Source organism: Rhinopithecus roxellana, chromosome 5, assembly GCF_007565055.1.
Source record: "Rhinopithecus roxellana isolate Shanxi Qingling chromosome 5, ASM756505v1, whole genome shotgun sequence".
NCBI lineage: Eukaryota > Metazoa > Chordata > Mammalia > Primates > Cercopithecidae > Rhinopithecus > Rhinopithecus roxellana.
This window is the reverse complement of record NC_044553.1, coordinates 150,593,267-150,616,666: the sequence shown is the minus strand read 5'-3', so window position 1 is coordinate 150,616,666 and position 23,400 is coordinate 150,593,267. Positions and strand designations below refer to the sequence as shown.

The following is a 23,400-nucleotide window of genomic DNA, read 5'->3' as shown; positions in this document are numbered from 1 at the left end:
TCCACGACCCCCTCCTGTTTTCACTCAGGTCCTCACCTTCAATTCATGATCTGTTAAGATTATTTGCAAACACTCAAATGTCTTGCTCCTCTAGTCCTTCTCTCTACTAGGCTGGCAAAACCCCAGTCCTGATGAACTCCAATCATGCAGGGGTTGGGGGAGGATGGGATATGGAGGAGAATTACAGCTGTGCTATTTGCTTTTTTTTTTTTTTTTTTTTTTTTGAGACTGAGTCTCACTCTGTCGCCAGGCTGGAGTGCAGTGTAACGATCTTGGCTCACTGCAACCTCCATCTCCCAGGTTCAAGTGATTCTCCTGCCTCAGCCTCCTGAGTAGCTGGGACTACAGGCATGCGCCACCACGCCCAGCTAATTTTTTTTAGTAGGGATGGTATTTCATCATGTTGGCCAGATGGTCTCGATCTCTTGACATCATGATCCACCCAGCCCATTTTTTTTTCTTTTTTTTTGAGAGAAAGTTTCACTCTTGTCGCCCAGGCTGGTGTACAGCGGCAAGATCTCAGCTCACTGCAACCTCTGCCTCCTGGGTTCAAGTATTTCTCCTACCTCAGCCTCCCAAGTAGCTGGGATTACAGGCACCTGCCACCATGCCCAGCTAATGCTATTTGCTCTTTAAATTCATGGCCAAAGGCCTCAAATAGGCCCTAAGTATTACCCTTCAATCTGACTTTTCTTAGTAGGTTGACTTTCAATTTCTGAGACGACTACTCCACACCTCCTCCTCTTTGTTCAAAGATCACCCATCCCTCCCTCCACCCTAGTCTCAGCTGATAAAATTAGAGAGTAATTTCTCATTTTCCAGATACTACATCTATTAGCCTATCTATATGCACACTGTTGGGTACTCCTATGGTATAGAATAGTCCTGCTCCCACCCAAGGTCGGTCCCTCTATGTGCGCTGTTGATCCCATTCCTATTCACCTTCTGAAAGACTTGACATCTTCAGTCATTTGCTCTTTCCCCTGCATCAGTGTTTCATTGATGGACCATTCCCACAAGCTTATAAAAATACTCTAGAATTTCCAACTTATAAGAACCCTCTCTTAACCCTTCAACCCCCAACAACCACTGCATCATTTTTGGGTTTCCCTTTCACAGAAAAACTTCTCAGGTATTTGTGCACAGACATATCTCCACTTCCTCACCTCCCATTTGCACTAAGTCTGAGAAGCCAGAGAAATGTCCGTTGGCTTAAGTCGTATAGAGACTTATCAATGACCTTTATAAAGCACTTCCAGGGATATACTTTCATAACAACTCATTATATTTCTCAAATTTTCTTCTCTCTTCACTGTGACCAAGACCTCTAACTTGTTTATATATTTTCCCTGTCTCTAATTGATTGAGTCACTCTCAGAGGTAGTCATTCTCTGACCACCCTAAAGCCCTTCTTCACGCCCATTACAACATCATTCTATTTCCCTCAAAATACTTAGTGCTCTCTAATTGCTACTTATTTATTTACTTGCTTTGTCTGTCACCTTCTCTCCTCCTGTGCCCACACTGGAATGTGGACTCCATGAAGGTAAAGACTTTCTCTGTTTTGATCACAGTTACATTCCAATGCCTCCACAGTGCCTAACATACAGTGGTAGCCGATGAATGTTTCTTAAATGAAGGAACGGGGCATGGCTAGTATAAAATAAGCTCACTGTCCTTACCACACCATAAACTGGAACCCATCTACATATATTTGCCCTTGCTTGGGAAAGCTCTCTGAGTACAGGAGTTGGCTTGATCCATTTTTTCATCCTTAGTACATTAGCACATCCCTGCACATAGTGGTTATTCAATAAATAACTGTTGGTAAGTTAAAATTTAAAATATATTGACTTGTTTTTGTTTCCTGAAACAGGATCTTGCTCTGGTACCCAGGCTGGAGTGCAGTGGTGCAATCATGGCTCATTTGCAGCCTCAACCTCCTGGGCTCAAGTGATCCTCCCACCTCAGCCTCCTAGGTAGCTGGGACTACAGGCACGCACCACCACACTCGGCTAATTTTTTGTAGAGACAGGATTTTACTATGTTGTCCAGGCTGCTCTTTAAGTCCTGGGCTCAAGTGATTCACCCACCTTGGCCTCCCAAAATGCTGGAATTACAGGTGTGAGACAGCACACCTGGCCTTCCTGTGTTCTTATTTGGGGTACAAAGACATTAATTCTCTATTTGATGAAAAACGTTTATAAATACAATTTTGGAAAGGACCTTGGAAATTATCCCTGCCAAAAAGCTTACTGTACCACAATTATATCAATGGCCTAAAGGAAATTTTTTTCTACTTAAGTTGTCCTTAATTCCCACTTTCTTCATTTAGATTATGAAGTAACATGCGCGTATCTTGCAGCTAGAACTGAGTAAGTTCATATTAAAACTTTTTTTGCAGACAGACCAAGATTTCAACAGATGAAAAGATATTTTCACTACAATTATTCATAATAAAGCTGTATCTTTATTAAACATTCACTACTTACTGATATCTCAGTCGTATATATGATAAAACACCAGGAATTCTGAAGAGTTCTTTATCAACCTAAAAAATAAATAAAAGCCTTATGAATGTGGTATTATGATTTCATTCTGTTTATAATTATGGTGTTTAATTTGTATCTTGCCCTAAGGCATCAGGAGCACCACCAAGTAGTATAATATGTGGTCCTTTTATAAAAAAGAGATCTGTCATAATTTTAGGAAGCTTAAGCTTACATAAACAGATAATAAAAGACATAAAAATATTTAGGGGGTGGGCGCGGTGGCTCACGCTTGTAATCCCAGCACTTTGGGAGGCCAAGGCGGGTGGATCACGAGGTCAGGAGATCGAAACCATCCTGGCTGACACGGTGAAACTCCATCTCTAATAAAAAAAAAAATACAAAAAATTAGCCAGGCGCGGTGGCAGGCACCTGTAGTCCCAGCTACTTGGGAGGCTGAGGCAGGAGAATGGCGTGAAACCAGGAGGTGGAGCTTGCAGTGAGCAAGATCGCGCCACTGCACTCCAGCTTGGGCAACAGAGCGAGACTCCGTCTCCAAAAAATATATATATATATTATATATATATATGTTTATTTATTTATTAAGTTTTTTTTTTAAGTTGACATTACCTTTTGTTATTGAGAATCATAGAAGAGGTGGGATTTAAGATTACTCACTAAGGATTGATAAGACATGGGTAGAAACAAAGAGAAGGTACTCAGAGGAATAACAGGAGTAAAGGGGAGTACCAGAGATCTCAGATCTCCGCACTTTTGAGTAAAAAGTTTTAAAGTACCAGTGAAAAAACTAGCCTGGCACACATTCACAAAAGCAGAAAATAAAAGATAAGGCCTAATGAACAGAAAGGGGCCAGATAATGAAAGGCCTTGGAAACTGTGAACCTAGTCCTGCAGGCAACAGAAACATTTTAAGACTCATTATCAAGTAGAAAGATGGCATGATATAGGTAATTCTGTATTTTGGGGATATTAGCTGGTGTGTATGATTGATACGATGACACAGAAAGCAGGGTGATAAAAAGAGAAAGTATTTAGTGGACCACTCCCTCCTAACTTTGCTGATTCCACCTTGAGACCAAATTTCTTCAGTCTCAAATTGTATTTTACAGCTCTGCGACATGAATATATTAGTTGTTATCTAAGTAACCAAGGCTTGGAATGCTACATGCTGATTCTTCACTTCTGGGGCAGTCTATTATTACCACCTCCTGATTATTCTTCCCTTAGCAACGCTTTGCATATCATTCCCTTTCTATCCCTACTGCCAGTACCCTAATACAGGAAGGGCCTCACTACCTTATGTTTGGGTTTCTCAGTTTCTCTGCCTCCTTTCCTCCCTTCATTCAACCTAAACATTGCTACCAGATTCATCTTCAGAAATACCCTGCACATATTACCCCTTGCTCAGAAATCTTTGAAGGCTTCTTACTGCTTGAGAAAAGACAAACCAAATGCCTTAACTGGCAATGGAGGTTGCCAGGAAGCCACCCTGACATCACTGCTCAATGTCTTTGGGCCCAGCTTATATTCCACCTCCTTACAAATTCCCACATCTAGTCTAGACTAGAACAGCTCTGTCAACAGACATATAATGCATGCCACAAACTACTTTTAAATTTCTTCATGGTCACATGGAAAAGTGAAAAAGAAACGGGTGAATTTTAATGTATTTTATTTAACCCAATAGAACCAAAGTATTATTTCAACATGTAATCATGTTGAATATTTTACATTTTCATATTAAATCTTCAAAATCCACTGTGTATTTTATATTTACAGCACATTTCAATTAGACTAACCACATCTGAAGTGCTCAGTAGCTACATGTGGCTAGTGACTACTATAAGTGCAGATCTAGACTCCAGACCATAAAAACCAGTGCTTTACACTCGAGAGCATCATGTTGTCACCCCTAAAGTGCAGGTTGGCACCATCCTATGTTTGTGTGCATGTCTCAGACTAAGTTTTAATAGTATTGCCAACCATTTACTCTCCCAGAATAAAAACTCAAGTCACCTTCTTACCATTAACTTCGCAGTCAGCAGGTGAATCCCATTTGACATTTACTTAGTGTCTCTCTGACCTCCTTTATGTCCTGCCTCCATGGAGGCCCTCATTGCCTTACCTGAATGATTGCCAATTTCCTTTTATCTAGTTTTTCTGTTCCCAGTTGATCCTCCATATAGCTGTCACAGACCATCCTAAAAAAACAAATATCCTCTTGCTCACTCCTTGCACAAAATATCCACTGGATTCCTGCTAACTAATGAATAAAATCTAAACTCCCTATTGGAAATCAAGATCCTTCACAAGCTGATCTTAACCTACCTCTTGCTTCACCAATCACTCATGCACTAAATGCTCAAGCTGGTTGATTATCCCACTCTCCCTAAGTATGCTAAAGCTTCTCAAAGCTCTATATTCCTGTACTGAATCCCGAAATTACCTTCTCCTTTTGAGCTCAGCAAATTCCTTTTGATGCTACATGACCCAACTCACATATTTACTTCTTTATAAAGCCTTTTTGTTGCCCTAACCAAAGTTATTTTGTTATAAAGGGGGCACATAAAGTATTTGTTGAATGGATGTTCAATGTATAGAGGAGTAAAAGTGATCATCTTTGTATATCCAGTACCCAGTATTTCACAGTTACTTGCCCTCTCAATAATGATCGTGCATGTTGCCGGGCGCAGTGGCTTGCGCCTGTAATCTCAACACTTTGGGAGGCCGAGGAAGGCAGATCGCTTGAGCTCAGGAGTTCCAGAGCAGCCTGGGCAACATGGCAAAACCCCATCTCTACTAAAAACACAAAAAAGTAGCCGGGCGCGGTGGCTGCGCTGGTGACTCCCAGCTACTTGGGAGGCTGAACTGGGAGGATTGCTTGAGCCCGGGAGGCGGAAGTTGCAGTGAGCTGAGATGGTACCACTGCACTCCAGACTGGGGGACAGAGCGACACCCCGTCTCAAATAATAAATCAGCTGGGCGCGGTGGCTCACGCCTGTAATCCCGGCACTTTGGGAGGCCGAGGCGGGCGGATCATCCTGGCCAACAAGGTGAAACCCTGTCTCTACTAAAACTACAAAAATTAGCGGGGCGTGGTGGTGCGCGCCTGTACTCCTAGCTACTCGCGAGTCTGAGGCAGGAGAATCACTTGAACCCGGGAGGCAGAGGTTGCAGTGCGCCGAGAATCGTGACACTGTACTCCAGCCTGCGCAACAGAGCGAGATTCCTTCTCAAAAATAAAAAATAAAAAACCATGACCGTGCATGTTGATGACAACTAAGGTGAACTAAGCAAAATCCAAGGGAAAACAGAGTAGTTTGGGTTAGCCCTGGAGCTCACTGAGTGGGGAAGTCTCTTTCCTGTCAGTTGAGGGAAAGCAGCAATTTCATACTGGGGTTGCAAGGCCGGGCATGGTGGCTCACGCCTGTAATCCCAGCACAGGCCAAAATGGGAGGTTCTCTTGAGCCCAGGAGTTCGACACCAACCTGGGCAACATAATGAAACCCCGTCTCTATTAAAAAAAAAAAAAAAAAAAAAAAAAAAGAGGAGGAAGAAGAAGAAGAGGAGGAAGAAGAAGAGGAAGAAGAAGAAGAAGAAGGAAAGGAAAAAAAGAAAGGGGTTAAACGGATTGTAAAATTAAAAATTAGGGGATGGGTATAAATGATAGCTCAGGTTCGCAATCCGACCTCTTGTTTTCTAAAGAGCACATAAAACAGTACGAAGTCAAAAAAGAATTATAACTTCACAGGGATAGTGCAAGCGCTGGGAGGCGATGGCGGGAGGGCCGAGACCCTTTTAGTACAGCGTGGTACAAACATCCGAAAGGTCTCTGGAGTCAATGAACTAAAAGGACGCCTACGCGGTGCCCAGAGCTTAGTAACCTCGTGGTCTCTCAACCCAAAACGAAGGGAAGAGCCCGAGCGGGGGAGGCTGAGAACACCGTAGCCACGAGGCTAAGCAGCTAAAGCTGGCGTCGGCTTAACTCCTCCAGCGCCAAGAGATTAAAGAGTAAGCAGAGGGAAGCAGAAAGGAGGAAAGAAGATCCCGGGAGGGAACCGTACGAGCTGCCGCAAAACAGCTGGGAGCTTGAAACCCATGGAGAAGTCACTTCTCTTTCCCTCGCTGACCACTTCTGCCAGGAACGACCGGGACAGTCGCAGCCGAAGCGGCGGGGGCGAGTCGTCGGGGGAGACTGGGTCGGAGTCGGGGCCCGGCGCTCCCAGAGGGCCAGTGACGCCGCCTTCCCCCGCCAGAGGCTTGCTCCTTTCTCCTGCCCTCACTTGCCTCGTCAGGCCTCCCCCAACGCCGTCCTCTGCCCTTCCCAACCCCTAAGCGAATCCAGGTTCAAGAGGTAGAAAAGCCGATGCTGGCTCAGCAGCGCGGGACACTACCGGCCGGCAGAAGCCCCCCAGCGGCGGTCGCCATTTTGGAGCTGGAGACGCGGCGTAAACGAGGAGGACCCAGGGCGAGACCATCTCCGGGGGGTGGGCACGGGGCTTTGGGAAGGCGACGGCGCTCACACCTGCACGCCTCGTCTGAGTGGAGCGAAATTGTATTCAGAAATTATTGGTAATGTTTGGAAGCTAAAAAAAAAAGAGAGGAGTCAACCCTGAGGAGGAAGAAGTAGTATGATTTGCTGGCGTCACCCCTCTGCTCCGTGCCGGCGCGGCGAATGGCAGGTCCCGAGGTCGCAGCTTCCACTGGCGCTGGTGGCTGAGTTGCCCGTTGCCCTTGGTCTCGGGGTCGCTGTCGGCACTGAGGCTGCAGGTGGGTCTGGGGAGCCTGGGGGGCCGCCGCGCCGTGGATCACGGCGAGGGTGACGCGGAGGGCTCTAGGCAGGCCGTCAGTGCTGTGCGTGTGTGGAGGGGTGGTCTGGGCTTCCCCGGGGCTTCCGAGCGAAGGTGACGGGAAAGGAAAAGGGGGTTTTCTTCGGGTGGAGGATGGGATTTCCGGGCCGGAGCTTTTGGAATGGGTTTTCTGAGGCTGTCATAACAGGAAAACGTCCGTAGAGATGTGACCCAGTGACCGCCCGCTAGCCGGTACCCCATGCCTGACCTGAAGCAGGGAAGACGCTGGCTGCCTCCCCTCCCGGAGCAGCTTACATTCATCTAAGTCCTAGCCTTTTGTCTCTCTAACCTCGCTCTCTTCCAAACCGCAAATCCTCTTGAGCCGACACCGTTGCACCAAAATGATGCGCTTACCCTTTTGGTTTGCTTTTTTATTTTTATTTTTGAGACAGAGATTCACTGTTGTCACCCAGGCTGGAGTGCAATGGCGCAATCTCCGCTCACTCCAACCTCCGCCTCCCGGGTTCAAGCGATTGTCCCGTCTCAGCCTCTCAAGTAGCAAACATTACAGGCGCCCGCCACCACACCCGACTAATTTTTTGTATATTTAGTAGAGACGGGGTTTCACTATGTTGGCCAGGCTGGTCTCGAACTCCTGATCTCGTGATCCACCCGCCTCAGCCTCCCAAAGTGCTAGGATTACAGGCGTGAGCCACTGCACCTGGCCGACCTTGCCTTTTAAAAGAAAAACGTATGGCCAGGCGCGGTGTCTCACGCCTGTAATCCCAGCACTTTGGAAGGCCGAGGTGACCGGATGAAGAGGTCAGGAGTTCGAGACCAGCCTGGCCAACAGTGAAACCCCCGTCGCTACTTAAAAATACAAAAATTAGCCAGGCATGGTGGCACGTGCCTGTAGTCCCAGCTACTCGGAAGGCTGAGGCAAGAAAATCGCTTGAACCTGGGAGGCAGAGGTTGCAGTGAGCTGTAGTTGCACCACTGCACTCCAGCCTGGGCCACAGAGTGAGAATCTGTCTCAAAAAAAAAAAAAAAAAAAAAAAAAAGCCGGGTGTGGTGGCTCACGCTTGTAATCCCAGCACTTTGGGAGGCCTAGGCGGGTGGACCACGTGAGGTCAGGAATTCAAGACCAGCCTGACCAACATGGAGAAACCCCGTCTCTACGAAAAATACAAAATTAGCTGGGCATGGCAGCGCATACCTGTGATCCCAGCTACTCAGGAGGCTGACGCAGGAGAATCCCTTGAATCCGAGAGGCGGAGGTTGCGGTGAGCCAAGATCGTGCCCTTGCACTCCAGCCTGGGCAACAAGAGCGAAACTCCGTCTCAAAATAAAAAAGAAAAAAAAAAGGAGAGAAAAATGTATGAATTGTATAACTGCCAATCAGTGTCAGAGGAGAGGCAGAAATTCAGTCTACATAGGCCTATCACAGCTTAGTGCTAAGCAGTTTTGTTGGCAATAATGTATTGTCTTTCTAGGATGTTGTCATATGTCTTCTCAGTCATTGTACATGATTTATTAGTTTAGGTCCAAATGCATACAGGTGTATTTTGAATTCATCTGTATGCACGAATTTTTATAGGAAATTGGCAATCCAACTATGTTTTTATTGAATCAGTGCAATTTATTTTCCACCTGATGACTATTACAGGTTCAGCATCCCTGATCAGAATATGGGAAATCCAAAATGCCCCCAAATGTGAAACTTGGGGCCACAAGTTTGAGACCAGCCTGGGCAACATAGCAAGATCTTTTTTAAAGGATTTTTTTAAATTAACAACTGTAGCTCCAGCTTCTCAGGAGGTTGAGGTGGGAAGATCACTTGAGCTCAGGAGTTCAGGACTGCAGTGGACTATGATAACTCCACTGCACTCCATCCTAGGTGACAGAGCAAAACTATTTAAAAAAAAAAAAAAAAAAAAAAACAAGTTTCAGCCGGGCGCGGTGGCTCAAGCCTGTAATCCCAGCACTTTGGGAGGCCGAGACGGGCGGATCACAAGGTCAGGAGATCGAGACCATCCTGGCTAATACGGTGAAACCCCGTCTCTACTAAAGAATACAAAAAAGTAGCCGGGCGAGGTGGCGGGCGCCTGTAGTCCCAGCTACTTGGGAGGCGGAGGCAGGAGAATGGCCTAAACCTGGCAGGCGGAGCTTGCAGTGAGCTGAGATCTGGCCACTGCACTCCAGCCTGGGCAACAAAGCCAGACTCCGTCTCAAAAAAAAAAAAAAACACAAGTTTCATATAAGATTGCCTTCAGGCTATGTGTATAATGTATATGTAAAGCCCAAATGGATTTTATGTTTAAATTCGGTCGTATCCCCAAGATAGCTCATTATGTGTATGCAAATATTTCAGAATCTGAAAAAATCCAAAACACTTCGGGTTCCAAGCATTTCGGATAAGGAAAAACCTGTAGTTCTATTCCTCCTCATCTACCTTCTGGACACTCAGCATTTAAAAGCTTTTAAGTACCATAAACATCAATTCAGGAAGGGGTTTCTTAGGCATGAGCTATAATAGGAGCCAGAGCTGTAGAGTGAAGCTGAATTTGAACTCCAGCTCTATACTTAATAGTATTTGGATTAAGCTGTTTTCTTATCTGTAAAATGTAAATAATAGTTAATTCACATTATGTATAGAAATATATGGCTCTGGTACCTAGTAACCTAGTAGTCCTTTTTTTTTTTTTTTTTTTGAGACAGCATCTTGCTCTGTTGTCCAGGCTAGAGTACAGTGGTGTGATCTCAGCTCACTGCAACCTCCATCTCTTGGGCTTAAGCAATCCTCCCAAGTAGCTGGGACTACAGGCATATACTAGCACACCCAGCCAATTTTTTTATTTTTTGTAGAGACACGGTTTTCCATGTTAACCAGGCTAATCTCAAACTCCTAGGCTCAAGCGATCCATCTGCCTTAGCCTCCCAAAGTGCTGGGGTTGCAGGCATGAGCCACCTAGTAGTCACACTATAAAAGTAAGTTTTCTTCTCCCTTTACCTTGTTTTTTGTTTTGTTTTTTTCTGAGACAGAGTCTTGCTCTATCCCCCAGTCGGGAGTATAGTGGCATCATCTCAGCTCACTGCAACCTCTGCTTCCCGAGTTCAAGCAATTCTCCTGCCTCAGCCTCCTGAGTAGCTGGGATTACAGGCATGCACCACTATGCCCAGCTAATTTTTGTATTTTTAGTAGAGATGGGGTTTCACCATGTTGGCCAGGCTGGTCTTGAACTCCTGACCTTGTCCTTCTGCCTCAGCCTCCCAAAGTGCTGGGATTACAGACGTGAACCACCACACCTGGCCCCTTTACCTTTTTTAGAGTAATCTATATTCATATCTACAGTGACATTATTGAATATAGTTTTTTTTCTCTCATCTTTTTTCTTTCTAAATTTAGTTTTCAGTAATTACAGCTTTCCCTAAAGAATTCCACTTCTGGCAAAATTGTATTAAATTTGTTTTTGCATTGTGAGAGGTTCTAAATACGTTTTACACATGTAAAAGTTCTAAATGAGAGCCAGGTGCAGTGGTGCATGCCTATAGTCCCAGCTACTTGGAAGGCTAAGGCAGGAGGAATACTTGAGCCTGGGAGTTGAGAGCTGCAGTGCCTGTGAATAGCCACTGCCCTCCAGCCTGGGCAACATAACAAGACCTCATCTCTTTTACAAGAAAAAGTTCCGAAACAACATGAGGAGGATGCAAACAATCAGCTGTTGCAGGCAGAATGTTTTACAATACCCTCTCTGTTTCTCTGCTCTGTATCGTATCACATCACTATTGAAGCTAGTAGTAAAATTTAATAAATAGACTCAGTGCAGTGTAATTTTATATTAATCATTGTCCCGTGTGTAATCTTCATCAATTAGATTTTTAAGTATTATACAATATTCTGATGCCAGGCAAACAGAGGCTTATTAGGCTTTTAACATCTATTACATCTATGTCTATTATCTTCCTGTTTCAGATGCAATTTATTTATTTTATTGAGACAGAGTCTTGCTCTGTTGCCCAGGCTGAAGTACAGTGGCATGATCTTGGCTCACTGCAACCTCTGCCTCCTAGGTTCAAGCAATTCTCCTGTCTCAGCCTCTCCAGTAGTTGAGATGACAGACACGCACCACCACACCCGGCTAATTTTTGTACTTTTAGTAGAGATGGGGTTTTGCCATGTTGGCCAGGCTGGTCTCAAACTCCTGATCTCAAGTGATCTGCCCACCTCAGCATCCCAAAGTGCTAGGATTACAGGCATGAACCACCGTGCCCGGCCCAGATGCAATTTAAAAGCTATTTCAAAAAAAAAAAAGCAGTTGTATTTCTGATAATTTTTTTTTTCTTTTAGCTATCATGGTGAACTTACTTCAGATTGTGCGGGACCACTGGGTTCATGTTCTTGTCCCTATGGGATTTGTCATTGGATGGTATTTAGACAAAAAGAGTGATGAACAGCTAACTGCCTTCCGGAACAAGAGTTTGTTATTTAAAAGGTTAGTCTGCATTTTTTTAAACCAGCAATTGGCCAAATTTGGGGAATATTCTTTTTTATATGTGCCAAAAATAAATAGAAGGGATAATTTTTCCCCCTTGAGGACTTAGATTCAAATGATACTGTTTTTAGTCTTGTTTGTTACTGAATCCTTGGATACAACAATATGATTACCTCTAGAATGTAAAGTCTTCATTTAATGAATAGGCTGTTTCAGATCTTTGAAAGTATCGTCTTTTTTTTTTAATTCAAAGTACATTTTAATACAGCCACAGTTTAAAAGTAGCTGACCAAAGCCTAGCTTATATACAGCTTCCACATATATTGTCATATATTGTCTTACTTAAGACATGCTGTAGCTGAGAGAAATAGTAATAATAGCAGCTAGGTGCTGTGTTCTTAGCAACACTACCTGAGAGCTTTAGACCTGGTGGTAGAGTGATAGCAGCTGGCAGCTGCCTGGTCCCATTATGCCTCTAGAGATGGCTCCTCTGGCAGCAGAGAGTTCCCGTTAGCAAGACAGGATGCCTGCCAGTGGGCATACAGCTGGGTAGGAGGAAGCTTGAGGGGCAAGAGAAGTGAGCAGCATCCACAGTGGGTATGAAGAGATGGTAGAGGTGATTCACAAATCAGGGATTTCAAGAAAGAGAAAATAAGCTGGAAAGGGTTTAGAAAACATTTTGAATGAACTCACTGAGCAGAGATAATAGCTTTCATATAAACTAAGTAATCACAATTCATTAACCCAGAAAAATGAAGCTGACAATATGGTAAAAGTTAAAGTCATGAATAAAAAGAATAAATATGATGAATTTAATATGTAAGTTTTTAAAATGGATCAGTGTAATAGAAAATAAAATATTGGCTGGGTGTGGTGGCTCACACCTGTAATCCTAGCACTTTGGGAGGCTGAGGCAGGCGGATCCCTTGAGGTCAGGAGTTCAAGACCAGCCTGGCCAACATGGTGGAACCCCGTCTCTACCAAAAATATAAAAAATTAGCTCGGTGTGGTGGCGTACAGCTGTAATCCCAGCTACTTGGGAGGGTGAGGCAGAATAATCGCTTGAACCCAGGAGGTGGAGTTTGCAGTGAGCCGAGATCGTGCCACTGCACTCCAGCCTGGGCTACAGAGCCAGACTCCATTTCAAAAAAAAAAAAAAAGAAAATGAAATATTGAAATCATGTTCTTCTGACTTCCCCTTTTATCTCTTATCAAAGTTTTATTTATAGTTTTTCCATTTCTTCCTTTTTTGCTTTCCTCATAGGGAATTGCAACCCAATGAAGAAGTTACCTGGAAGTGAAGAGTCTGGCTGAACTATCGAACGCTCACATTTTAAACTTCTGAGAGAAATAAAAACGTGAAGAATCGGAAATGTCTTTTCATACGAAGGTAGTCCTTCTAGTAACAAGCATACTTTAAGGCCAGGTGCGGTGGCGCATGCCTCTAATCCCAACACTTTGGGAGACCGAGGCGGGCGGATCATGAGGTCAAGAGATTGAGACCATCCTGGCTAACACAGTGAAACCCCATCTCTACTAAAAATACAAAAAATTAGCCAGGTGTGGTGGCGGGCGCCTGTAGTCCCAGATACTCGGGAGGCTGAGGCAGGAGAATGGTGTGAACCTGGGAGGCGGAGCTTGCAATGAGCCGAGATCACACCACTGCACTCCAGCCTGGGCAACAGAGTGAGACTCCGTCTCAAAAAAAAAAAAAAAAGCATACTTGAAAAATAATTATTAGGGCCCAGCATGGTGGCTCATGCCTGTAATCCCAACACTTTGGGAGGCTGAAGCACGCAGATCACCTGAGGTCAGGAATTCCAGACCAGCCTGACCAACATGGTGAAACCCTGTCTCTACTAAAAATACAAAAAAATTAGCCGGGTGTGGTGGCGCGTACCTGTCCTGTCAGGTAACAGAGTGAGACTCCATCTCAAAAATAAATAATAAATAAAATAATAACTATTAGGTACCTGATTGTATATGTTGGTATTAAATTTATAATTAGCATTTAATTTGCTGTTTCTCATTTTGGACCACAGTACTATTAAATCATAGAGCAAATTTTTTATCATATATTTTTCAGAAAAAAATCTCAAACCTTGTGCTTCAACGGGACTTAAAAAGGATGAGGCCAAGATTTTATTTGATAAAAATCACATACTGAAAATTTTAGTGACCTTAGCTTTGGCAAAGATTTTTTCTTTTTTCAAATATAGGATACACACGGGAAGCAAGGATTTTTAAAATACAACACACAGAACATGAACTAATTTTAAAAATCAGTAAGTTTGTACTTTATCAAAATTTAAAATTTTGCTCTTCGAAAAACACATCTAGAATATTTAAACAATCCTTATAGTTTAATAATAAACAACCTAACTTTTTTTTTTTTTTTTGAGACTGAGTCTTGCTATGTCACCCAGGCTGGAGTGCAGTAGTGTGATCTGCAAGCTCCACCTCCTGGGTTCCCGCCATTCTCCTGCCTCAACCTCCCGACTAGCTGGGACTACAGGCACCCGCCACCACACCTGGCTAATTTTGTGTATTTTTAGTAGAGACGGGGTTTCACTGTGTTAGCCAGGATGGTCTTGATCTCCTGACCTGGTGATCCACCCAACTCAGCCTCCCAAAGTGCTGAGATTACAGGCGTGAGCCACCGTGCCCAGTTTAAGCAACCTAACGTTTTAAATGGGCAAAAGATTTTAACAAACACTGCCAAAAAAGATACGAGGATGGCAAGTAAGCACATGAAAAGGTACTCAACATTAGTAGTCACTAGAGAAATGCAAATTAACAGCAAAATGAGATGGCACTACACACCTATTAAATGGTTAAAGTTAGGCTGGTGCACGCCTATAATCTCAACACTTTGGGAGGCCTAGGTGGGCGGATCACTTGAGCTCAGGAATTCGAGACCAGCCTGACCAACATAGTGAAATCCCATCTCTACTAAAAATACAAAATTAGCCGAGTGTAGTGGTGCATATCCGTAATCCCAGCTACTTGGGAGGCTGAGGCAGGAGAATCACTTGAACCCCGGGGGCAGAGGTTACAGTGAGCCAAGATCATGCCATTGCACTCCAACCTGAGCAACAAGAATGAAACTCTGTCTCAAAAAATAGATTTAAATAAGTAAAAATAAAATAGTTAAAATTTGGAAGACTGACTACCAATTGTTAGCAAGGTGTAGAGCAGCTAGAAGGCACACTGCTGGTAGGAATATGAAATGTAGCCACCAGTAATTGTCCCACCTTGGAAATGAGTTTAGCAGTTTCAGGTAAAACATACCTACTACTTGACCCAGCCATCCCAGTCTGAGTGATTTACCCAAGATAAAGCATATATCCGCACAAAGACTTACATGAATGTTCATAGCAGCTTGATTAGTAACAGCCAAAAATGAGATAACCCAAATGTCTATCAACATATGAATAGATAAAGTGTGTTGAATCCATATCATAGACTACCACCCAGCAATGAAAAGGAATGATCTATTGATGACATAATATGGATGAATTTCATACTAACGGTGCTGAATAAAAGAAGCCAGATAAAAAAAGAACCCATGCGATAGGATTCCATTTCTATAAATAGAAAATGTTATAAATAGCAATCTGTAGTAACAAAGCAGTTCAGTGGTTGAGAGATCAGGGTCTAGAAGGTGTTGAAAAGAATTACAAGGATGCTGGGCCAGGCACAGTGGCCCATGTCTATAATCCCAGCACTTTGGGAGGCCGAGGCTGTGGAATCACTTGAGGTCAGGAGTTTGAGACCAGCCTGGCTAACATGGTGAAACCCTGTCTCTACTAAAAAACATAACCAGGCATGGTGGCCTGCGTTTGTAGTTCCAGCTACTGGGCAGGAGAATCCCCTCAACCTGGGTGGCACAGGTTGTGGTGAGCTGAGATCATGCCACTGGACTCTAGCCTGGGCGACAGAGCAAGACTATGTCTCAAAAAAAAAAAAAAAAAAAAAAAGGCCGGGCACAGCACAGTGTCTCACACCTGTAATCCCAGCCACTTTGGGAGGCCAAGGCCAGTGGATCATTTGAGATCAGGAGTTCAAGACCAGCCTGACCAACATGGTGAAACCCCATGTCTACTAAAAATACAAAATTAGCCAGGCATGGTGGCGCACACCTGTAATCCCAGTTACTTGGGAGGCTGAGTCAGGAGAATTGCTTCAACCCAGGAGGTGGAGGTTGCATTGAGACAAGATCACGCCATTGCACTCCAGTGTGGGCAACAAGAGCAAAACTCTGTCTCAAAAAAAAAAAAAGAGGAAACTTGGGTATAATACGTTCATTTTCTTGATTGAGGTGATGGTTTCACAGGTGTATACATGCCATCTGTTCTGTGTATGTGTGTGTCAAGATTATCAAATTGTAGCCTTTTTTTCTCCCTCTTTATTCCACATAGACTTTAAAACCCATAACGGCAAGGATTAGCATTGTTCGCTCTTTAAAAAAAAAAATTATTGTAAGAACACAATTTGAGGCCGGGCGCAGTGGCCCATGCTTGTAATCCCAGCACTTTGGGAGGCCGAGGCGAGCGGATCATTTGAGGTCAGGAGTTCGAGACCAGCCTGACCAACATGGAGAAACGTCATCTCTACTAAAAATACAAAATTAGTCGGGCATGGTGTTGCATGCCTATAATCCCGGCTACTCAGGAGGCTAAGGCAGGAGAATCACTTGAACCCCGGAGGCGCAGATTGCGGTGAGCCGAGATTGTACCATTGCACTTCAGCCTGTGCAACAAGAGTGAAACTCTGTCCCCGCCCGCAAAAAAAAACAAAACACAATTTGAAATCTGCCTCTTAACAAAATCTTAAATGTGCAATACAGTATTCTCAACTATAAGCACAGTGTTGTACAGCAAATGTCTAGAACTGACCTTGCATAATTGAAACTTCATGCCCACTGATTAGCCATTTCCCATCTCTGCCCTCCCCACTCCAGGCCCTGGTAACCACCATTCTACTCTATGAGTTTGACTACTTTAGATAACTCATGGAATGTTACATGGAATCATGCAGTATTTGTCCTGTGATTGGCTTATTTTGCTTAGCATAATGTCTTCAAAGTTCATCCATGTTGTTACATAGGCTTTCTTTCTTTTTGAAGGCTGAATAATGTTTCATTGCATGTATTTTCTGTATCTGTTCATGCACTGACGGACATTTAGGTTATTTCCTCATCATGGATATTGTTAACAATGGTACAATGAATGTGAGGGTCCATATACCTCTGTGTGATTTCAATTCTTTTGGATAAATACCCAGATACTGGATTGCTGAATCATATGGTAGTCTCTTTTTAATTTTTTAGTTTTTTTAAAATAATAACTATCATAACAGATGTGAGGTGGCAGCTCATTGTGGTTCAAATCATATACTTTTAAATTGTACAGATACAGTATAAGAGTTACAAAAAGCCACACACAAAAAAAGTATAACCTCTTGAGGTACTAGTTACTGGGATGATTCTAAAAAATGCCAGCAGGCCAGGCAAGGTGGCTTATGTCTGCAATCCTAGCACTTTGGGAGGCCAAGGTGGGCAGATGGCTTGAGCCCGGGAGTTCAAGACCAGCCTGGAAAACATGGCAAGACCCTGTCTCTACTAAAAATACAAAAATTACCTGGGTGTGGTGGGGTGCACCTGTAGTCCCAGTTACTCAGGAGGCTGAGGTGGGAGGTCACCTGAGCCTGTGGAGATGAGGCTGCAATGAGCCATGATCATGCCACTGCACTCCAGTCTGGAAGACACAGGGAGCCCCTGTGTCAAAAAATAAGATAAAATATAAAATAAAAACAATAGAGAAGTAAATAAACTATATCTTTTAAAAATATTCCTTTGCCTTCAATATATGAAAGCAGATTGATGGGCCGGGTGCAGTGGCTCAAGCCTGTAATCCCAGCACTTTGGGAGGCCAAGGTGGGCGGATCATGAGGTCAGGAGATCGAGGCCATCCTGGCTAACACGGTGAAACCCCGTCTCTACTAAAAAATACAAAAAAATTAGGTGTGGTGGCGGGCGCCTGTAGTCCCAGCTACTCAGGAGGCTGAGGCAGGAGAATGGCGTGAACCCGGGAGGCGGAGCTTGCAGTGAGCCGAGATCCAGCCACTGCACTGCAGCCTGGGCGGCAGAGCGAGACTCCGTCTCAAAAAAAAAAAAAAAAAAAAGCAGATTGATGAATAATACTTGAAAAATCTGTAATCAATTATGAGGAGCAGAGTATTTTTAGGAAGGACAAAAATAGCACTAATCAGAAACATTAGGTTGTATTTCTTTTGTTTTCTTTGGTCTGTTTCAAGCATATATACTTTATTGAGAGCAATATTACACCTAAGTCTTTTGTCCTTAAGGGATATATGGAGAGTTTCAACACAATGCTGTTGTATGTATTTTTTTCTACCTCCCTTTCCTGGAAATACGTGTAGTATTTTTTATGAAACATAAATTGCTAATGCCAACATCTGTAATAGTAAATTGGATTCTCTCTTGATTCATTTTTTTATAACACAATATCATCAAGATTAGTTATCAATTTTTAAAAACATAGCCGGGCACAGTGACCCCCCGTAATCCCAGCACTTTGGGAGACCGAGGCAGGTGGATTATTTGAGGTCAGGAGTTTGAGACCAACCTTGCCAATATGGTGAAACCCCATCTCTACTAAAGATACAAAAATTAGGCATGGTGGTGCATGCCTGTAATCCCAGCTACTTAGGAGGCTGAGGCAGGAGAATTGCTTGAACCTGGGAGGCAGAGGTTGCAGTGAGCTAAGATTGTGCCACTGCACTGCAGCCTGGGTGATAGAGTGAGACCCGTCATAAATAGCCAAGTTCTACTACCTCTTCTTGGAAGCCACATTTTATTAAATTTGCTTTAGGTAGGATTGAATTTAGGAGAAGTAAAATTACAGTGACACAATGCCCTTTAGTTACCACTGATTTGTGTTGCAAGTCTGAATACTTAATACGCACAATTTTTAAAATGCCAAACATTTGAAATTCTGTTAAAGTATTTCGTCTTGGGTAACAAAATTCATGCCAGTTTGGATTTAATAGGTATAGTGTTCAAGAAGATGGAAGTATCTCTGTGCAATCTCTCTTGTTAACACAAGATTTCTTTTTTATTTTTTTATTTTTTATTTTTTTTGAGACAGAGTCTTGCTGTGTCACCCAGGCTGGAGTGCAGTGGCCAGATCTCAGCTCACTGCAAGCTCTGCCTCCCGAGTTTACGCCATTCTCCTGCCTCAGCCTCCCAAGTAGCTGGGACTACAGACACCCGCCACCTTGCCCGGCTAGTTTTTTGTATTTTTTAGTAGAGATGGGGTTTCACCAGGTTAGCCAGGATGGTCTCGATCTCCTGACCTCGTGATCCGCCCGTCTCGGCCTCCCAAAGTGCTGGGATTACAGGCTTGAGCCAGTGCGCCTGGCCTAATTTTTGTATTTTTTAATGGAGATGGGTTTTCACCGTGTTAGCCAGGCTGGTCTCGATCTCCCGACCTCGTGATCCGCCTGCCTTGGCCTCCCAAAGTGCTGGGATTACAGGCGTGAGCCATCGCGCTTAGCCTTTTTTGTTTTTCTCTTTTTTTTTTTGAGATGGAATTTCACTCTGTCACCCAGGCTGAAGTGCAATGGCTTGATCTGGGCTTACTGCAACCTCTGCCTCCCGGGTTGAAGTGATTCTCCTGCCTCAACCTCCCGAGTAGCTAGGATTACAGGCACATGCCACCACACCCAGCTAATTTTGTATCTTTAGTAGAGATCAGGTTTTGCCATGTTGGCTAGTCTGGTCTCGAACTCCTGACCTCAGGTGATCTGCCTGTCTCGGCCTCCCAAAGTCCTAGGATTTGAGCCACCATGCCTGGCCAACACAAGATTTCAATGAAGAAGATTAGGGAAAAAGTGAGTAGCCTAAGATGACATAGGAAGTGTACTAGAAGTGCATCTATTTGGTCTTTTCTGTCTCCATGAAGTCTTTCCTGATTAGCTCAGTAACTTCTCTCTCTGCTACTGAATTATTATTTTTTGTGCCAGTCAATCAAAAAAGACTTCATGCATTAATTCATTGCTCTGTAGTAACCCTTGACGTAAAGAGTAAGATTCCTGCACTTTGGGAGGCCGAGGCAGGCGGATCATGAGGTCTGGAGATCAAGACCATCCTGGCTAACATTGTGAAACCCACTCTCTACTAAAAATACAAAAAAAATTAGCCGGGCATGGTGGTGGGCACCTATATTCCCAGCTACTCGGGAGGCTGAGGCAGGAGAATCGCTTGAACCCAGGAGGCGGAGGTTACAGTGAGCCGAGATGGTACCACTGCACTCCAGCCTGGGTGACAGAGCGAGACTGTGTCTCAAAAAAAAAAAAAAAAGAGTAAGATTCCTCTGCCCCTCAAAAGCTGCTAGTTCAGTAGTATATAAAGTAATACTTCCAGTATGATCCAGTATGATGTAATGGTGCTTTAACGTAGGCATGCTCAAGGTGTAGCAGTGGCACAAAAGACTTTTCCTTAGTGAACTTTCCAGAAGTAAAAGGAAGAAGCTAGTATGACTAGAGTCTGGAGTGACGGGGGCAGAGAGAATCTGGGGAGAACAGAACAGAACAGGACAGGTGGTTGATCCAGATCACAGAGCTTTTCAAACCAGCAATAGGATGGCAACAGGAAGTCACTGAAGGGTTTTTTTTTGTTTTTTTTTTTTTTTTTTTTGAGGCACAGTGTCACTCTGTTGCCCAGTCTGGAGTGCACTGGTGCGATCTCATCTCACTGCAACCTCAGCTGCCCAGGTTCAAGCAATTCTCCTGCCTCAGCCTCCTGAGTAGCTGGGATTACAGGTGCCCACCACACCACCCGGCTAATTTTTGTATTTTTAGTAGAGATGGGGGTTTCACCATGTTGGCCAGGCTGGTCTTGAACTCTTGACCTCAGGTGATCCACCCGCCTCGGCCTCCCAAAGTGCTGGGATTACAGGCATGAGCCACTGTACCCGGCCATCACTTTGAAGTAAGAGTTGTGTAATTATTTAAGAATCCCTGCCAATGTAAGTCCCCTGAAGGTGGGACTGTTTGTCTTTTTCATGGTTATAGTCCCAGGGCCTGATACACAGTTATACTTGTTAAACGAAAGAAAATCTTGTACGATTTGCGTTTTTGGAAGATCACTGACAGCACCATGAATTAGACCTATTGAGACTGGAATCAGAAGACCAATTCAAAGATCCTTGGACTGGACTACACAAGATAGCCAGGGGGCTTGAACTAAGTAGTAGCAATGAAGACAAGGGCGAGAGAGAGTTAGGAGTGGATTTATAGCATTTGAGGACTGACTGGAATAAGGGGTGATGTGGAGAAGTTGTAGGAAGAGAATAAATGATTCCCAGATACTTGGTGCTATGATCTGAATGTTTGTATCTTTCCAAAATTCATTTGCTGAAATGTAATCCCCCGTATGTTGGTTTAACAGGTGGGGCCTTTGGGGGATGGATCAGATCATAAGGCCAAGTCTTGTGACTGGGATTAGTGCCCTTATACAGAGAGGAAGCTTGTTTGCCCCTTTTCCCCTTCCACCATATGAGGACACAAAAAAGGCACCACCTATGAGGAATGGGCCCTCATCGGACACTAAATCTGCTAGAGCCTTGATCTTGGACTTCCTAGCCTCCAGATCTGCAATACATTTTTGTTTATAAATTACTCTAAGATACCTTGTTATCGCGCCCCAAAAGGACTAAGACCTTTGACTTCATTAATTCATTTGAAAGACATCAACTACAATTAAAAGAAAAAAAAAAAACAGAAAAGGTGGTTTGCAATTTTTTTCACTTCATGAGACTATGATTTATTTCCCTGGGTAGGCCACACAATTCCTTAAGAACATGGACTTCTCCCCCATACAAGGCTGTGAACTGTGCACACAGAGATGCTCAATAAATGGTACCGAATCCTCTCCTTCAGCACCTGGTCCTCTCTGGCAGTCTCCATTCCCTTACCTCTCAGTGCCCCCTCTGCTCCTCTGAACCTGCAGTCCCCAAAGTCACCAGTTGTCTCCACAGCAACAAAATTTAGTGGCCTCTTATAAGTCCTTGTATTGCTTGACTTACTGGCAGCAAGTAAACCTGACTACCCCTTGAAGCGTCCCCTGCCCAGGCATTCCACAAGGTCACACTTTCTTGCTTTTTCTCCCTCCTCCTTGGCTTTTGCTTCTCTATCCTCAGGGCTCAGCTCTAGCCCTCTTCTCAAGCACTTCCTTTTCCCTAAAATGATTTTATTCACTCCTATGGTTTCAGTTACTTTTTTTTTTTTTTTTTTTTAAAGACACAGTCTCACTCTGTTGTCCAGGCTGCAGTGCAATGGCACAATCTTGGCTCACTGCAACCTCTACCTCCCGGGTTCAAGCAATTTTCCCGCCTCAGCCTCCTGAGTAACTGGGATTACAGGCATGAGCCACCACACCCGGCTAAGTTTTGTACTTTTAGTAGAGATGAGGTTTCACCATGTTGGCCAGGCTGGTCTCAAACTCCTGGCCTCAAGAGATGTGCCCGCCTCAGCCTCCCAAAGTGCTGGGATTACAGGCATGCACCACCACACCAGCCTTAGTTACCTTTTTTTAAAATGACAATTCCTTATTGAGTTCAAAGCAGCCTCCTGAACTTCAGACCTGGTATCCAACCATTACTCAACATAATTACTCGAATGTCCATAGACATTTCAAATTATCTCCAAAATGTAAACTCTATCTTATTCTCTTCCCAAAACTTTGCTGTTCCTCCCTTGTTTCTGCTCTCAATATCACTCCTGTCACAGTGGCTGCCCAGGGCACAAACCCAGAAGTCACCTTCACATTTCTGTCTCCTGCGTTCCCCAATCCCTCACTGTGGTAGGCGTAATTAAGAAATTATTTTAGGCAGATAGAGAGGAAAAGGGGTCCTTAAAAAGTTTTTGTCTCTTTTGAAGCAGTTCCAGAAACGTTTCCTGTCTAGCATGAAAGCCCTGGCTCTTAGACCCAAGCTGTATGCAAATGCTGGCAGTTAGAAACTGGGTCCACCAACAGGGCGATTCCCACCATTGTCCCCTTGCCCTTGCTCTCACATGTGCTGGCAACATGGCCACCCCTGCGTATCCCCACGTGTGTAGAACATGGTGGAGCCCTGCATTTGCGTATTAAAAAGCTAGGGTGGGAGGGCCAGTTTTTTTAGAGGGCTACATGAATGACATGCGTGGTCAAACCAGTCCCCTGAGCCCTATGCAAATCAGACACCGCCTCCTGCAGCCTCATATAATTGGCTGGTATCTCCCCTACTCTCCGGGTCTCCTCTCTTGGCTTTGGAGCCCCCATCCCTCTGTCTCTACAGGGGGCTTCCTCTTTCTTTCTTCTCCCTTCCTTCTTGCCTATTAAACTCTATGCTCCTTAAAACCACTCCACGTTTGTCCATGTCGTTTTATGTAATTCGACTCAAGACGAAAACCCTAGCATTCTTCCACTGGTCGAAGCCGTATCATCACCACGTTCTATTGAGTCTCTTTACGTCCAAATAATCTCTCAGAATGGCCTATTTCCATCTTTAAGACACCACCGTAGTCCAAACCGCCATCATC

The 23,400-nt window shown here is 44.1% G+C and overlaps 2 protein-coding genes across 2 annotated transcripts in view; one reads left to right on the top strand and one right to left on the bottom strand.

Moving 5' to 3' along the window:
• Positions 1 to 6,941, bottom strand: part of CPSF2 (cleavage and polyadenylation specific factor 2) — a 38,056-nt gene extending 31,115 nt beyond the window's left edge. The window contains exons 1-2 of the mRNA XM_030930732.1: positions 6,798 to 6,941; positions 2,493 to 2,551 (exon numbers count right to left, since the gene is read on the bottom strand). The gene's annotated coding sequence lies outside the window, so the exon portion shown is untranslated. The remainder of the gene's footprint in view (positions 1 to 2,492; positions 2,552 to 6,797) is intronic.
• Positions 6,942 to 7,003: 62 nt separating this feature from the next.
• Positions 7,004 to 13,166, top strand: NDUFB1 (NADH:ubiquinone oxidoreductase subunit B1). Its single transcript, XM_010384493.2, has 3 exons — positions 7,004 to 7,280; positions 11,649 to 11,793; positions 13,058 to 13,166. Exons 1-3 carry the CDS (start codon positions 7,142 to 7,144, stop codon positions 13,092 to 13,094), a joined length of 321 nt encoding a protein of 106 aa, XP_010382795.1. The 5' UTR covers positions 7,004 to 7,141; the 3' UTR covers positions 13,095 to 13,166.
• The last annotated feature ends 10,234 nt before the right edge of the window (positions 13,167 to 23,400 follow it).